This window comes from Triticum urartu, chromosome 1 (assembly GCF_003073215.2).
Source record: "Triticum urartu cultivar G1812 chromosome 1, Tu2.1, whole genome shotgun sequence".
Taxonomy (NCBI): Eukaryota; Viridiplantae; Streptophyta; class Magnoliopsida; order Poales; family Poaceae; genus Triticum; species Triticum urartu.
The window spans coordinates 11684266-11702097 of record NC_053022.1 but is presented as its reverse complement, the minus strand read 5'-3'; the positions used below and the strand labels follow the sequence as shown (position 1 = coordinate 11702097).

At 43.8% G+C, this 17832-nt stretch overlaps 1 protein-coding gene across 1 annotated transcript; it reads left to right on the top strand.

Moving 5' to 3' along the window:
- The first annotated feature begins 5140 nt into the window (after nt 1–5140).
- On the top strand, nt 5141–6412 carry LOC125532521. The gene has a single exon (XM_048696563.1). The coding sequence runs from the start codon at nt 5141–5143 to the stop codon at nt 6410–6412; it is 1272 nt and encodes a 423-aa protein (XP_048552520.1).
- Nucleotides 6413–17832: the final 11420 nt, after the last annotated feature.

Here is a 17832-nt window from a genome sequence, read left to right as displayed (position 1 = left end):
GAGCCATGATAAAATCAATTTTTAAGTTATTACTGTTGAAACTACTACTCGTATCCAAATAATAAATTAATCAGCTTTAGCCCAAAAAGTGATATTTGAACCAATTACAGAGCAAAATCAAATATGGGTGTTTCTTGTCATGCAGATAATATTGCAAGAAACCACTGTGTATTACTGGTAAAATCCAGTAGCTTACTCAGTCAAGTGTTTGTCACTACTTTTCATCAGTTTTCATTAATCAAACATTACAGCGTACAAACCCGACATCAAAAAATAATTCAAATCTCAAGCAAATCTGCTTCACTCTCTCAGTCTTGTACAGACTTCCTAGTAATAGAATAGAACAAACTTGCACAAAAAAGAAGGATGCACTTACATAATTTGATGTAGCAGCTTCTATAGAGCAGACGATATGGGAAAACAGGAAGAACTTGAAGAAAAAATTCAAGTAAGATGCAAGTAACAGCAGAAAAGAATTCATAACCTCAAGAAAATCTATGTCACTCACTCAATCCCAACTCCTCCGTAAAGACTTCCGATGAACATAATAGAACAAACACCTGTGTTTTGCCACGGAACAATGGCTAGTTGCTAGAATTACTATTTTTCCCTTCCCTATCCTTATCTCCCGTTCTCCACTAATAATAAAGTGAAACTTCTTATAAAGCCATATTGCATAAGGTGGCTTTTGAAAGGAAAAAAAATGCACTACAGCATGAAGTGATGTTTGACACACAATCTGGCAAACAAATAAAGATTAATTTGGTCAGAACTAAGGTCAAGTTATGCCTGACTCTGTAATATTATTCTTCATACACAATTAATCTTTTACTCCAATGTGTTAGAACACAACACTTAAGAAATCACTTACACAACAGCAGCACCATTCATAGTGATAGCAGAAGACCTTCACTATTAAATATATGTGCACCATGATCATGTCACAAGCATGCAGAAGAATGCCCTATCAGCTTGAGAAACTTCATGTTGTAGATATTCCCACCACTTTGTTGGATTTGCAAAGATGCATCTATATTTAAAAAGATTACAAATTCAAATTAACACTTGCTGAAATAAAAAGTCATTTTCATAAGATCTAGAAATCCAAGATTTACACAAAGAGAAGTAACATAATTTGATTTATAGGTGAAGACATTTTCCTGGAACTATCACATTGCATCAGATGATTATACTGTGAGCAAAGTATGTATGTATACTACTTACAACTGCTTGAACTTTGCGGCCATAGAGAAATGTAAGCAGAGTTAAGCGCAGTTACATGTAAACAGAAATCTTCTCTACACATCATACAGTATTTTCAGATTGCAGGATGGTTACATAAGATTCCCATCAAAGGTCAAGTAGAAGTAGATAATATTAAATAAAATAGCTTCAGTTCGATCTGTTCCACTCTTTTTGCTAACACTTCAAAATTTTGAAGAACCGTGGCTACGTCTTGTAAACCACACTACTGCAAACCCCAAAAGAGCTCTTGGTTTTTAAGAAAATAATCTGAAGCCAGCATATAATTTGAAGTTGAAAAATATTTTTTACTGACACAATAGTATTATGTAAATCCTTTAAATCTATGCAGTGCAATTATGTTTCTAGTAATGGGCAAGCATGAAATATAATGTTTTCAAAAGTCTATATTAAGGTCAGAAGCTTGCCCTCAACTATGCAGACGAAGGGCAAGTAAATAGGCACCGGCAAAAACCTGTGGTTTGGTGCTGGAACAACACCGCGTTGCAGCGGCAGAGGCATGGAAGAACAGCAAGTCCTCTTCGGATGAGGAGGCTCCGGCGTCAGCGCCCTGCGTCCTCGCTCGATTAGGAAGCTCACACGTTGTCGGAAGCGGCAGTGGCGGCAAGCATCTGAGCTCAGAATACTTTCCTCATCCATATGCTGATTTACACAATGTCATCATACAAAAACAAATCTTGATGATGCATTATACCAGCAAAACATGGACATAAAGAAAGTTGAATCTTGACCAAACATATACTTAAAAACAAAAATTCAGATTGAATACTACTGAAGTTGCTTGTCTATTACCATGAGAACTAAAATACTTCGCATTATTCAGTTAGTATGTAAACAAAAAGGATTTTATGATATCTTTCTATGAACTAAACATAATTCCTTTCTAGGGATGCATCCAGAAAAGTAAAATACATTGCTTGTGGTAGTGGTGGGTGAACAAGCAGGCCATGAACAGATGGATCTTCATTAAATCTTGACACTGAATCCATCACCCCATCTTCTGTGGAGTTCCAAGGGAACTCCGACAACCAAGATTTTATCCCAATTTCCTCACAACCCTGCACTTTAAATCACCTATCAATACAACAGCTAGGCCAGGAAGCAAACAACCATGAATTAACCAATGCTTGTCATGGATAGGCAGAGAGAGGAACATGTAGAACCAGTAGGCGCCGCCGCACTTTCGAGGTCCTCGCACTGCCCATCGATCAGCCCCTGGTCCTAGCTTCGCATGCTCTTGTTCCCCAACCAAGTCTACATCCCATGTCAGCCCATCCTCACTCTCGCACGAACGCGACATGCACGCGTGGCGGCGCTTGACTCCGCTCCTTGGTGGAGAAGATGCTGACAAACGGAGTTCCGGCGACGCCAGTAGAACGGCGGCACGGCGATGTCGAACGCCCTCAAAACGGATGGACAAAGAAGAAAATTGGCCGCGCGGTGGCGGCGGCGGCGCCCTGCTCGAACGCATCGGTAAGATGGGGCGGGGCGGGAGGTGGCGTCGCGCTGGAGTTTGAGATGGGATTGGGAGGGGCGAGTGGCTGGCGGCGGCGGCGGTGCCCTGCCCGAATGCATTGGTAAGATGGAGCGGTGCGGGAGGTGGCAGCGCGTTGGTGGTCGAGAGGATTGGGAGGGCGAGTGGCTGGGTTATTTTTTGTCTCTCACCCGTACCGCTTCGGGTTGACTTATTATAAGGACTGTGGGTTAAATAACTAAAACGTCAGAGATGTTTTTGTAAAAACACCGCAACGGTGAACCCGACAGAATCAATGCGTGATTTATTAAGTAGGTAAAGATTATTTTGATTTTATTTGTAAAATAGAGTTGTATTCTATAAATCAAACCACTATTTCCCATATAAGAATCATTAGAAAGTTTTCTAATCAATGGACTCTATAAGGTTTTCATTCAAAAAAATGAATATGTATGCAATTATATTTAATTTCCTATCCGGTTCTATTTCTAGGCGACCTGCATATTTGAGTGTGCCCTTTATGAGCATATTGCATATGTACATGTTATATTTTTTTTAAGGGGAGTGCATTATAAAATAAAACAGTTTTTTACAGCCTAAAGTGCAAACTTTAGAACATGCTCTGGGACCTGCCCATACCATTTTACATTTGAACCTAAACATCTAATAAACTTATCTGTTTTATACACTCGGAGTTTTGCTCTCCCCCTGTTTTGTTGATGACACACTCCAGAATCAAAACGCTTATCTAGCTTTGATGTCGTTGAATAATTTCTTTTTGCTGTGTTGTCAATTAATTATTAACATGATTTCAAGTGCCCAGTGTTGATCTTGACTACACAGTGCTGACCATTATTTTATAATAATGCACTTTTATAAAAATTATGTATTAAACTACAATAGGAAAATTCTGTGATAAATAAAATGAAGATGCCCATTCTGCTTTATTTCAGTTTTGATGGAGAACCCACAGAGGAAATATGAAGATTAACTTGCTGTTTATTCGTTTTATTGATGACACCATCACACTGATTCAGGACATTCAAACCATACTCACATTTTTTTATACTGAACCTGTTTGATTCTCCAATGTTTTTGTTGTTAGAGTGGACTGTGGACCGATAGGTCCTGCTAAGTGGTGGATTGGCCTGTATAGGGTATCTAGGCCTTGCGGCCTGTCTTCTCTTCTGTTAGAGTTCTAACAGGAAACCGATTCCATGTCCCCCTTTTTCCACGTACAACACACATGAGGATTAATTTCCATGTTCACTATTTTTCCTTGTTTATCTATATATTGTATCCTTAGAATGGATATCAAACACCACATCAGTAGTGTCTTTGTGCTATACTTCTATTATGCCTAACTTTTCGTCCCAAACTTATGAAATAACTAGGTTCGCCGGAGCAAAATAGCTACCCTGTTTTATGAGTGAATTCATGCACTTCAGGCTAGGGTAGTACTCTTTGTAGTTACTTCATGCCATGCTAGGGATGCTTGTATACTAAGTTTATCTATCTTCAATTAGTCTTGTATCCATCATATTTTGACTGTGTGCCGCCCATTGCGTTTTATATGAAGTTTTGAGTTCTATAGTTGTGTAATTCCAGTCATGCCTAGGATGTTTATCATAACTTGAATTGCTCTTGTATCCCTCATATTTTAGCACGCCTCCCATATTTTGCTAGTGCAGTGTTTGAAAGTATGCATTCTCAGTGCAAGGGTTGGTTGTATTTCATGCTAAGTTTTGGCATGTCCAACTTGTCATGTATTCTTCCTATATTCGCACCCCATCCAACCCACAGTAGGGCCATTTTTGCGTAGTTAATAATTCCGGTGATGTTGGGACAGTTATTTATAATAAATTTATGTATCTGCAGATGATCTTGTATGTTTCGTATTTCCGCGCGCCACCCATTGAATGCTAAGGTAGTGGCCGAGTATTGTGTAGATATAATTTAGTAATGTTAGGGCTGTATTTATGTATGTATGTTAAGTTTTATTATCTTTAATTGGCCTTTTATCACTCGTATTTTGACGTGTTCTGCATCTTTTCCAGTAAAGAAATATTTTGATTTATCCACGGTTACAATTCTGGTCATGATGGGGGCATGATTATTTATGATAAGCTACTATAACTTTGATTTGGCGCCTAGCGCATTGTGTGCTAGGGTTGTTTTTAGTTCTATGCAGGGTTCTCTTTGTACAAAAAAGTTTCTATATCTACAATTTTGTGATGATTTTAGGTAACATTTATTTCCTTTTGGTTATGGCTTTTGAAGGTTATTGTATGGTGACGTGCTCAGCGCTGATTGGTGGATAGCATTGGAGTGCTCTGAGGTCAAATATCTTTTTCCTAATCCATCGTTCGGTGTGTCTGTTTGTACTTGCTGAGGTGCTGTGATATGGAGTGCAACAAGGATGCGGCCCTTGTTGCAAAGGAGGCTGCGGAGAGGAAGTTTGAAACTATGACTACCATCTTCAAACATGCTACTTCCAGGGCAAGGAAAAGGAAGCAGAATGTAGGATCAGAAACATCCGCAGTGCACCATAACGTCCATATGCCGTTCCAAGCAAACGAGGCACCAATGCCGCAAACAGAGAATGTTCATGCGGTACAAACTGAGAATCAAGATGGAAGCAGTGCTAGAAATTTTCAGTGGAGTCCACTATGTATGGCAGGTGGAAATATTCTGGCTTCTAGCAACACTGGAGCCTCAGAGTTTCAACATGTTAATGGTGGGCGCGATGGGAAACTGCAACCTCATACCAACATCAGCCTAAGCAAGTCCTTTCGTAAGGATGAAATGAGAAAACTTTTGATTAAAAAAGCAAAGAGTGGTTTAACTGAGAAGCTGAGGAAGATTATAACTAACAGGAATGATTCTGGTACAAAAACAGATGCTGAAAAAGAAGAGGATCACCCATCCACATATATTGTTCCTGATCCTCATTTTCATGATTTTGATAAGGATCGTACCGAGGAATCTTTTCAGAGTGGTCAAGTTTGGGCTTCGTATGGTGACAAAGATGGCATGCCTCACTGTTATGTGCTCATTAAGAAACGTCTGTCCTTATCACCATTTAAGCTCGGAATAAATTTTCTCCACGGCGCAAGGACGAGCAATGAATTTGGGTCTTTCGATTGGGTTTCTTCTGATTTAAGAAAGACGTGTGGTGATTTCAGGATTGGCACGTATGAAACCTGCAGTGCATTGAACGCATTCTCTCACCAGATTACATGGGATAAAGGTCCTCGTGGGATAATCAGCATTTATCCACGGAAAGGCGACATATGGGCCGTGTACCGGAACTGGTCACCTGATTGGAATGGAAATACTCCTGATAATGTGATGCAAGTCTATGATCTGGTTGAGGTTCTGGATAATTATGATGCTGAGCACGGCATTTCTGTTGCCGCATTGATCAAGGTTGCTGGATTCAGAACGGTTTTTCGACGCTACCCGGATGGGTATGCCATCAAGAGGATTATGAAAGAAGAGATGCTTCGGTTTTCACACCAGGTTCCTTTTTACAGGATGACAGAGGAAGAAGCTCCAGATGTGCCCATGGGTTGCTATGAGATAGACCCAGCTGCTCTTTCTAAAGAGCTCCTTGAGGAGATCACAGAGGCAGTGGAGGAGGGTAACGAGATACTGGGGGAAGAAGCTATATAGTGCCCCCAGAGATGGTTGTGAGCTATTCCGAGCTGCCACCTCCGATCAACTTCAAAGGAAAACTGAAACAGTGGAGAAAGGCAATGTTGATGAAAACATTGATTGATGCTGATCATTAGATGCCTTCTATGTCTTGATACCTGCCATCTGTACTGAATATTTGTTGGCATGTTGTACCTTGTATGTTTTCCTGGCTTTTATTTCTCTTAAACATGAATTTTGTTGTAATTGAACTAGTACATATGTGGCTAGCCATTCTGTGTTGTAATTGGGTAGCTTGGACATGAATTTGCTGTGATGACTATGCCTTTTTAGTAGCTAGCTCTACTTTTTATCGGTGGAGAACCAAAGTTATGTTTGTGCATGGGACATCCTGTACATTTATCCACCATCTGTTGCTACTTTGATATTCATGCCACGCTTTCTAGGTTGTGACAAAAATTGCTTTGTTTCTTAGTGTTACATATTTCATTGTGGTATTTTTTTCTCATTCCAAAGTGTATATCATAATGTTTCATTATGTACAAACAAATAAGAGTACACTTGTTTAAGGTCGGATTTGCTGGTATAGAATGAAACATTACAATACACTTTGAAACATTCTTAAAAAATGCAACATTATGTAAGTACCCAAAGATGAATCTCATCAGGTGATGTCTGTGGTTGACTGTTAGCATTTTCTGGCTAAACGCTCCCGCCAGTTCATGAAGAGGTGGGGTGCCAACTGTAGAAGGGCAAGATGTGGGCTGTGCAATCGCGATGTATTGATCGGTGCACCAGGCACGTATATATAAGTACAGAGGTGGGGCACAACCTCAACTATACAGAGGAAACAGGAGGTGGGCCCTATACACAAACATATATGTACACAATATACTCAACCCCCCCCCCACTGCGCGCGCACAGTCGAAGCGGCGCCAGTGACGCAGAGACTGGAACGAAACTCCTCGAAGGTGGAAGTCGGCAGTCCCTTCGTCATCACATCGGCGAACTGTTGTGCAGTCGGCACGTGGAGAACCCGAATGCGTCCAAGGGCCACCTGCTCGCGCACAAAGTGAATGTCCAGCTCAATGTGTTTAGTCCGGCGATGATGAACGGGGTTGGCGGAGAGGTACGCCGAAGAAACATTGTCGCAGTAGACAACTGTAGCCTGGGAGACGTCGTGATGCAGCTCCTGAAGTAACTGTCGTAGCCAGGTGCACTCAGCAATAGCGTTAGCCACAGCTCGGTACTTAGCCTCCGCGCTGGAGCGTGAAAACGTGGGTTGTCGCTTGGACGACCACGAAACGAGTGAAGGACCGAGGTAGACACAGTAGCCAGAGGTGGACCGACGAGTGTCTGGGCAGCCAGCCCAGTCCGCGTCAGAGTAGGACATCATCTCCAGAGAAGTGGACGTCGTGAGGGTGAGTCCAAGGGTCATCGTGCCACGAATGTAACAGAGGATCCGCTTCACGAGAGTCCAATGGGAGTCACGAGGGACGTGCATATGGAGACACACCTGCTGAACATCATACTGAAGATCCGGTCTGGTGAGAGTCAGATACTGAAGAGCACCAACGATAGACCGGTAGAAAGGAGCATCCGACGCTGGCGAGCCCTCAAGAGCAGAAACCTTGGCATTCGTGTCAACAGGAGTAGCAACAGGGTGACAGTTGAGCATGCCAGCACGCTCAAGAAGCTCGTGCGCATACTCCTGCTGATGAAGAAAGAAACCATCCGGGCGACGAACGACCTCAATGCCAAGGAAATAATGTAGAGCACCCAAGTCCTTGATGGCAAACTCGTCACGTAGCCGAAGAGTAATCTGCTGAAGAAGAGCCGCGGAGGAGGCCGTCAGGATGATGTCGTCGACGTACAGGAGCAGATATGCAGTGGTGTCACCGTGGCGATAGACAAACAATGAGGCATCCGAGCGAGTGACGCTGAAACCCAGTGTCTGAAGAAACCCGGCGATCCGCTGGTACCAGGCGCGGGGTGCTTGCTTGAGCCCGTAGAGAGACCAGGACAGCAGACACACATGACCAGGAAGAGATGCGTCGACAAAACCGGTGGGCTGCTCACAATACACCTGCTCCTCAAGATGGCCGTGGAGAGGCGTTGGAGGCATCCATCTGATGAACTGGCTAGCCTCGGGACACCGCAAGCTGGAGGACGGTGCGGATCGTGCCCGGTTTGACAACCGGGGCAAACGTCTCAGTGAAGTCAGCTCCAGCGCGCTGTCGAAAACCACGAACCACCCAGCGAGCCTTGTAGCCACTAGTGCAGAACCGGGCAATAGCACCAGTTCGTAAGGCCCTTTAGTGCCGGTTAGGTAACCGGCACTAAAATTTCGGCACTAAAGCCACCCCCCCTTTAGTACCGGTTCAGCACGAACCGGTGCTAAAGGGCAACCACGTGGCACGAGCCAGCTCCGGGGGCCGGGAGCCCTTTAGTACCGGTTGGTAACACCAACCGGTACTGAAATGTTAAAGGAAATATGCCCTAGAGGCAATAATAAAGTTATTATTTATTTCCTTATATCATGATAAATGTTTATTATTCATGCTAGAATTGTATTAACCGGAAACATAATACATGTGTGAATACATAGACAAACTTAGTGTCACTAGTATGCCTCTACTAGACTAGCTCGTTAATCAAAGATGGTTATGTTTCCTAACCATGAACAATGTGTTGTTATTTGATTAACGAGGTCACATCATTAGTTGAATGATCTGATTGACATGACCCATTTCATTAGCTTAGCACCCGATCGTTTAGTATGTTGCTATTGCTTTCTTCATGACTTATACATGTTCCTATGACTATGAGATTAAGTAACTCCCGTGTGCCGGAGGAACACTTTGTGTGCTACCAAACGTCACAACGTAACTGGGTGATTATAAAGGAGCTCTACAGGTGTCTCCAAAGGTAGATGTTCGGTTGGCGTATTTCGAGATTAGGATTTGTCACTCCGATTGTCGGAGAGGTATCTCTGGGCCCTCTCGGTAATGCACATCACATAAGCCTTGTAAGCATTGTGACTAATGAGTTAGTTGCGAGATGATGTATTACGGAACGAGTAAAGAGACTTGCCGGTAACGAGATTGAACTAGGTATTGGATACCGACGATCGAATCTCGGGCAAGTAACATACCGATGACAAAGGGAACAACGTATGTTGTTATGCGGTCTGACCGATAAAGATCTTCGTAGAATATGTAGGAGCCAATATGGGCATCCAGGTCCCGCTATTGGTTATTGACCGGAGACGTGTCTCGGTCATGTCTACATTGTTCTCGAACCGTAGGGTCCGCACGCTTAAAGTTACGATGACAGTTATTATGAGTTTATGCATTTTGATGTACCGAAGTTTGGTTCGGAGTCCCGGATGTGATCACGGACATGACGAGGAGTCTCGAAATGGTCGAGACATAAAGATTGATATATTGGACGGCTATATTCGGACACCGGAAGTGTTCCGGGTGATTTCGGAGAAAACCGGAGAGCCGGAGGGTTACCGGAACCCCGGGAGAAGTAATGGGCCATATGGGCCTTAGTGGAGAGAGAGAGGGGCTGCCAGAGGTGGGCCGCGCGCCTCCTCCCCCCTGGTCCGAATTGGACTAGGAGAGGGGGGCGGCGCCCCCCCTTTCCCTCTCCCCCTCCACCTCTTTCCCCCTCCTAGTAGGAGTCCTACTCCTACTAGGAGGAGGACTCCTCCTGGCGCACCTAAGGGCCGGCCGGCCTCCTCCCCTTGCTCCTTTATATACGGGGGCAGAGGGGCACCCCTGACACACAAGTTGATCCTCGTGATCGTTCCTTAGCCGTGTGCGGTGCCCCCTGCCACCATATTCCACCTCGGATCATTCAGTGCTTAGGCGATGCCCCCTGCGTCGGTAGAACATCATGCACCGTCATCACGCCTCTGTGCTCATCAGTATCATTGTTACGGTAAATATCGATAAACTAATTTTCTATCTCCAAACTACTTACTTCCAAAGCATCATCCTCGCTCATCCTTCTGAAAGCCTTAGCACTCCCTGATTCTTCACGCACATGCCCGACCCTCGATCACTTTTAGCAACATCACCAAAAAACGGCAGACGAGTACCCACCATATCCGATATCCTAGGGGACTCGCATAAGCCGTACAGTATAAATCTTTATAGCCGTGTGCGGTGCCCCCGATCATATGTATGTAGCGGTGCTTAGGCGAAGCCCTGCGATGGTAGAACATCAAGATCGTCACCACGCCGTCGTGCTGACGGAACTCTTCCCCGACACTTTGCTGGATCGGAGTCCGGGGATCGTCATCGAGCTGAACGTGTGCTAAGAACTCGGAGGTGCCGTAGTTTCGGTGCTTGATCGGTCGGGCCGTGAAGAGACGTACGACTACATCAACCGCGTTGTGCTAACGCTTCCGCTGTCGATCTACAAGGGTACGTAGATCACACTCTCCCCTCTCGTTGCTATGCATCACCATGATCTTGCGTGTGCGTAGGAATTTTTTTGAAATACTACGTTCCCCAACAGTGGCATCCGAGCCTAGGTTTTATGGTTGATGTTATTTGCACGAGTAGAACACAAGTGAGTTGTGGGCGATATAAGTCATACTGCCTACCAGCATGTCATACTTTGGTTCGGCGGTATTGTTGGACGAGACGACCCGGACCAACATTACGCGTACGCTTACGCGAGACCGGTTTCCCCGACGTGCTTTGCACACAGGTGGCTTGCGGGCGACTGTCTCTCCAACTTTAGTTGAACCAGTGTGGCTACGCCCGGTCCTTGCGAAGGTTAAAACGGAGTCTATTTGACAAACTATCGTTGTGGTTTTGATGCGTAGGTGAGATTTTCTTGCTTAAGCCCGTAGCAGCCACGTAAAACTTGCAACAACAAAGTAGAGGACGTCTAACTTGTTTTTGCAGGGCATGTTGTGATGTGATATGGTCAAGACATGATGCTAATATTTATTGTATGAGATGATCATGTTTTGTAACCGAGTTATCGGCAACTGGCAGGAGCCATATGGTTGTCGCTTTATTGTATGCAATGCAATCGCGCTGTAATGCTTTACTTTATCACTAAGCGGTAGCGATAGTCGTGGAAGCATAAGATTGGCGAGACGACAACGATGCTACGATGGAGTATCAAGGTGTCGCGCCGGTGACGATGGTGATCATGACGGTGCTTCGGAGATGGAGATCACAGGCACAAGATGATGATGGCCATATCATATCACTTATATTGATTGCATGTGATGTTTATCTTTTATGCATCTTATCTTGCTTTGATTGACGGTAGCATTATAAGATGATCTCTCACTAAAATTATCAAGAAGTGTTCTCCCTGAGTATGCACCGTTGCGAAAGTTCTTCGTGCTGAGACACCACGTGATGATCGGGTGTGATAGGCTCTACGTTCAAATACAACGGGTGCAAAACAGTTGCACACGCGGAATACTCAGGTTATACTTGACGAGCCAAGCATATACAGATATGGCCTCGGAACACGGAGACCGAAAGGTCGAGCGTGAATCATATAGTAGATATGATCAACATAATGATGTTCACCGATGTAAAACTACTCCATCTCACGTGATGATCGGACATGGTTTAGTTGATTGGATCACGTGATCACTTAGAGGATTAGAGGGATGTCTATCTAAGTGGGAGTTCTTAAGTAATATGATTAATTGAACTTAAATTTATCATGAACTTAGTACCTGATAGTATCTTGCTTGTTTATGTTGATTGTAGATAGATGGCCTGCTGTTGTTGTTCCGTTGAATGTTCCGTTGAATTTTAATGCGTTCCTTGAGAAAGCAAAGTTGAAAGATGATGGTAGCAATTACACGGACTGGGTCCGTAACTTGAGGATTATCCTCATTGCTGCACAGAAGAATTACACCCTGGAAGCACCGCTGGGTGCCAGGCCTGCTGCTGGAGCAACACCAGATGTTATGAACGTCTGGCAGAGCAAAGCTGATGACTACTCGATAGTTCAGTGTGCCATGCTTTACGGCTTAGAATCGGGACTTCAACGACGTTTTGAACGTCATGGAGCATATGAGATGTTCCAGGAGTTGAAGTTAATATTTCAAGCAAATGCCCGAATTGAGAGATATGAAGTCTCCAATAAGTTCTATAGCTGCAAGATGGAGGAGAACAGTTCTGTCAGTGAGCATATACTCAAAATGTCTGGGTATAATAATCACTTGATTCAGATGGGAGTTAATCTTCCAGATGATTGCGTCATTGACAGAATTCTCCAATCACTGCCACCAAGCTACAAGAGCTTCGTGATGAACTATAATATGCAAGGGATGAACAAGACTATTCCCGAGCTCTTCGCAATGCTGAAAGCTGCGGAGGTAGAAATCAAGAAGGAGCATCAAGTGTTGATGGTTAACAAGACCACTAGTTTCAAGAAAAAGGGCAAAGGGAAGAAGAAGGGGAACTTCAAGAAGAACGCAAAGCAAGTTGCTGCTCAGGAGAAAAGAACCCAAGTCTGGACCTAAGCCTGAAACTGAGTGCTTCTACTGCAAGCAGACTGGTCACTGGAAGCGGAACTGCCCCAAGTATTTGGCGGATAAGAAGGATGGCAAAGGTGAACAAAGGTATATGTGATATACATGTTATTGATGTGTACCTTACTAATGCTCGCAGTAGCACCTGGGTATTTGATACTGGTTCTGTTGCTAATATTTGCAACTCGAAACAGGGACTACGGATTAAGCGAAGATTGTAAGGACGAGGTGACGATGCGCGTGGGAAATGGTTCCAAAGTCGATGTGATCGCGGTCGGCACGCTACCTCTACATCTACCTTCGGGATTAATATTAGACCTAAATAATTGTTATTTGGTGCCAGCGTTGAGCATGAACATTATATCTGGATCTTGTTTGATGCGAGACGGTTATTCATTTAAATCAGAAATAATGGTTGTTCTATTTATATGAGTAATATCTTTTATGGTCATGCACCCTTGAAGAGTGGTCTATTTTTGATCTCGATAGTAGTGATACACATATTCATAATGTTGAAGCCAAAAGATGCAGAGTTGATAATGATAGTGCAACTTATTTGTGGCACTGCCGTTTAGGTCATATCGGTGTAAAGCGCATGAAGAAACTCCATACTGATGGACTTTTGGAACCACTTGATTATGAATCACTTGGTACTTGCGAACCGTGCCTCATGGGCAAGATGACTAAAAACCGTTCTCCGGTACTATGAGAGAGCAACAACGATTTGTTGGAAATCATACATACAGATGTATGTGGTCCGATGAATTGAGCTCGTGGCGGATATCGTTATTTTTTCACCTTCACAGATGCTTTAAGCAGATATGGGTATATCTACTTAATGAAGCATAAGTCTGAAACATTTGAAAAGTTCAAAGAATTTCAGAGTGAAGTTGAAAATCATCGTAACAAGAAAATAAAGTTTCTACGATCTGATCGTGGAGGAGAATATTTGAGTTACGAGTTTTGTCTACATTTGAAACAATGCGGAATAGTTTCGCAACTCACGCCACCCGGAACACCACAGCGTAATGGTGTGTCCGAACATCGTAATCGTACTTACTAGATATGTGCGATCTATGATGTCTCTTACTGATTTACCGCTATCGTTTTGGGGATACGCTCTAGAGACGGCCGCATTCACGTTAAATAGGGCACCATCAAAATCCGTTGAGACGACGCCTTATGAACTATGGTTTGGCAAGAAACCAAAGTTGTCGTTTCTGAAAGTTTGGGGCTGCGATGCTTATGTGAAAAAGCTTCAACCTGATAAGCTCGAACCCAAATCAGAGAAATGTGTCTTCATAGGATATCCAAAGGAAACTATTGGATACACCTTCTATCACAGATCCGAAGGCAAGACTTTTGTTGCTAAATTCGGAAACTTTCTTGAGAAGGAGTTTCTCTCGAAAGAAGTGAGTGGGAGGAAAGTAGAACTTGACGAGGTAACTGTACCTGCTCCCTTTATTGGAAAGTAGTACATCACAGAAAACTATTTCTGCGACACCTACACCAATAAGTGAGGAAGTTAACGATAATGATCATGAAACTTCTGAACAAGATACTACTGAACCTCGTAGATCAACCAGAGCAAGATCCGCGCCAGAGTGGTACGGTAATCCAGTTCTGGAAGTCATGCTGCTAGATCATGATGAACCTACGAACTATGAAGAAGCGATGGTGAGCCCAGATTCCGCAAAGTGGCTTGAAGCCATGAAATCTGAGATGGGATCCTTGTATGAGAACAAAGTATGGACTTTGGTTGACTTGCCCGATGATCGGCAAGCAATTGAGAATAAATGGATCTTCAAGAAAAAGACTGACGCTGACGGTAATGTTACTGTCTATAAAGCTCGACTTGTCGCAAAAGGTTTTCGACAAGTTCAAGGGGTTGACTATGATGAGACCTTCTCACCCGTAGCGATGCTTAAGTCTGTCCGAATCATGTTAGCAATTTCCGTGTTTTATGATTTTGAAATTTGGCAGATGAATGTCAAAACTGCATTCCTGAATGGATTTCTGGAAGAAGAGTTGTATATGATGCAACCGGAAGGTTTTGTCGATCCAAAGGGAGCTAACGAAGTGTGCAAGCACCAGCGATCCATTTATGGACTGGTGCAAGCCTCTCGGAGTTGGAAAACGTTTTGATAGTGTGATCAAAGCATTTGGTTTTATACAGACTTTTGGAGAAGCCTGTATTTACAAGAAAGTGAGTGGGAGCTCTGTAGCATTTCTGATATTATATGTGGATGACATATTGTTAATTGGAAATGATATAGAATTTCTGGATAGCATAAAGGGATACTTGAATAAGAGTTTTTCAATGAAAGACCTCGGTGAAGCTGCTTACATATTAGGCATAAAGATCTATAGAGATAGATCAAGACGCTTAATTGGACTTTCACAAAGCACATACCTTGACAAATTTTGAAGAAGTTCAAAATGGATCAAGCAAAGAAAGGGTTCTTGCCTGTGTTACAAGGTGTGAAGTTGAGTCAGACTCAATGCCCGACCACTGCAGAAGATAGAGAGAAATGAAAGATGTTCCCTATGCTTCAGCCATAGGATCTATCATGTATGCAATGTTGTGTACGAGACCTGATGTGTGCCTTACTATAAGTTTAGCCGGGAGGTACCAAAGTAATCCAGGAGTGGATCACTGGACATCGGTCAAGAACATCCTGAAATACCTGAAAAGGACTAAGGATATGTTTCTCGTTTATGGAGGTGACAAAGAGCTCATCGTAAATGGTTACGTTGATGCAAGCTTTGACACTGATCCGGACGATTCTAAATCACAAACCGGATACGTGTTTACATTGAACGGTGGAGCTGTCAGTTGGTGCAGTTCTAAACAAAGCGTCGTGGCGGGATCTACGTGTGAAGCGGAGTACACAGCTGCTTCGGAAGCAGCAAATGAAGGAGTCTGGATGAAGGAGTTCATATCCGATCTAGGTGTCATACCTAGTGCATCGGGTCCAATGAAAATCTTTTGTGACAATACTGGAGCAATTGCCTTAGAGAAGAAATCCAGATTTGACAAGAGAAACAACCACATCAAGAGATGCTTCAATTCCATCCGGGATTTAGTCCAGGTGGGAGACATAGAGATTTGCAAGATACATACGGATCTGAATGTTGCAGACCCGTTGACTAAGCCTCTTCCACGAGCAAAACATGATCAGCACCAAGGCTCCATGGGTGTTAGAATCATTACTATGTAATCTAGATTATTGACTCTAGTGCAAGTGGGAGACTGAAGGAAAATATGCCCTAGAGGCAATAATAAAGTTATTATTTATTTCCTTATATCATGATAGATGTTTAATATTCATGCTAGAATTCTATTAACCGGAAACATAATACCTGTGTGAATACATAGACAAACTTAGTGTCACTAGTATGCCTCTACTAGACTAGCTCGTTAATCAAAGATGGTTATGTTTCCTAACCATGAACAATGTGTTGTTATTTGATTAATGAGGTCACATCATTAGTTGAATGATCTGATTGACATGACCCATTTCATTAGCTTAGCACCCGATCGTTTAGTATGTTGCTGTTGCTATTCTTCATGACTTATACATGTTCCTATGACTATGAGATTATGCAACTCCCGTTTACCGGAGGAACACTTTGGGTACTACCAAACATCACAACGTAACTGGGTGATTATATAGGAGTACTCCAGGTGTCTCCAAAGGTAGATGTTGGGTTGGCGTATTTCGAGATTCGGATTTGTCACTCCGATTGTCGGAGAGGTATCTCTGGGCCCTCTCGGTAATACACATCACATAAGCCTTGCAAGCATTTTGACTAATGAGTTAGTTGCGAGATGATGTATTACGGAACGAGTAAAGAGACTTGCCAGTAATGAGATTGAACTAGGTATTGGATACCGACGATCGAATCTCGGGCAAGTAACATACCGATGACAAAGGGAACAACGTATGTTGTTATGCGGTCTGACCGATAAAGATCTTCGTAGAATATGTAGGAGCCAATATGGGCATCCAGGTCCCGCTATTGGTTATTGACCGGAGATTTGTCTCAGTCATGTCTACATTGTTCTCGAACCGTAGGGTCCGCACGCTTAACGTTACGATGACAGTTATTATGAGTTTATGCATTTTGATGTACCGAAGTTAGTTCGTAGTCCCGGATGTGATCACGGACATGACGAGGAGTCTCGAAATGGTCGAGACATAAAGATTGATATATTGGATGACTATATTCGGACACCGGAAGTGTTCCGGGTGATTTCGAAGAAAACCGGAGAGCCGGAGGGTTACCGGAACCCTACCGGGAGAAGTAATGGGCCTTATGGGCTTTAGTGGAGAGAGAGAAGGGCTGCCAGAGGTGGGCCGCGCGCCACCTCTTCCCTGGTCCAAATTGGATTAGGGGAGTGGGGCGGCGCCCCCCCTTTCCTTCTCCCACTCCACCTCCTACTAGGAGGAGGACTCCTCCTTGGCGCGCCACACCTGGCCGGCCGGCCTCTTCCCCTTGCTCCTTTATATACGGGGGCAGGGGGCACCCCAAGACACACAAGTTGATCCACGTGATCGTTCCTTAGCCATGTGCGGTGCCCCCTGCCACCATATTCCACCTCGATCATATCGTTGTAGTGCTTAGGCGAAGCCCTGCGTCGGTAGAACATCAAGATCGTCATCACGCCATCGTGCTGATGGAACTCCTCCCTGAAGCTTTGCTGGATCGGAGCCCGGGGATCGTCATCGAGCTGTCCGTGTGCTATGAACTCGGAGGTGCCGGAGTAACGGTGCTTGGATCGGTCGGATCGGGAAGAAGACGTACGACTACTTCCTCTACGTTGTGTCAACGCTTCCGTTGCGATCTACAAGGGTACGTAGATCATACTCTCCCCCTCGTTGCTATGCATCACAATGATCTTGCGTGT

Coding starts and splice junctions, on each gene's coding strand:
- LOC125532521 (XM_048696563.1), top strand. CDS start 5,141: ATGGAGTGCAACAAGGATGCGGCCCTTGTTGCAAAGGAGGCTGCGGAG.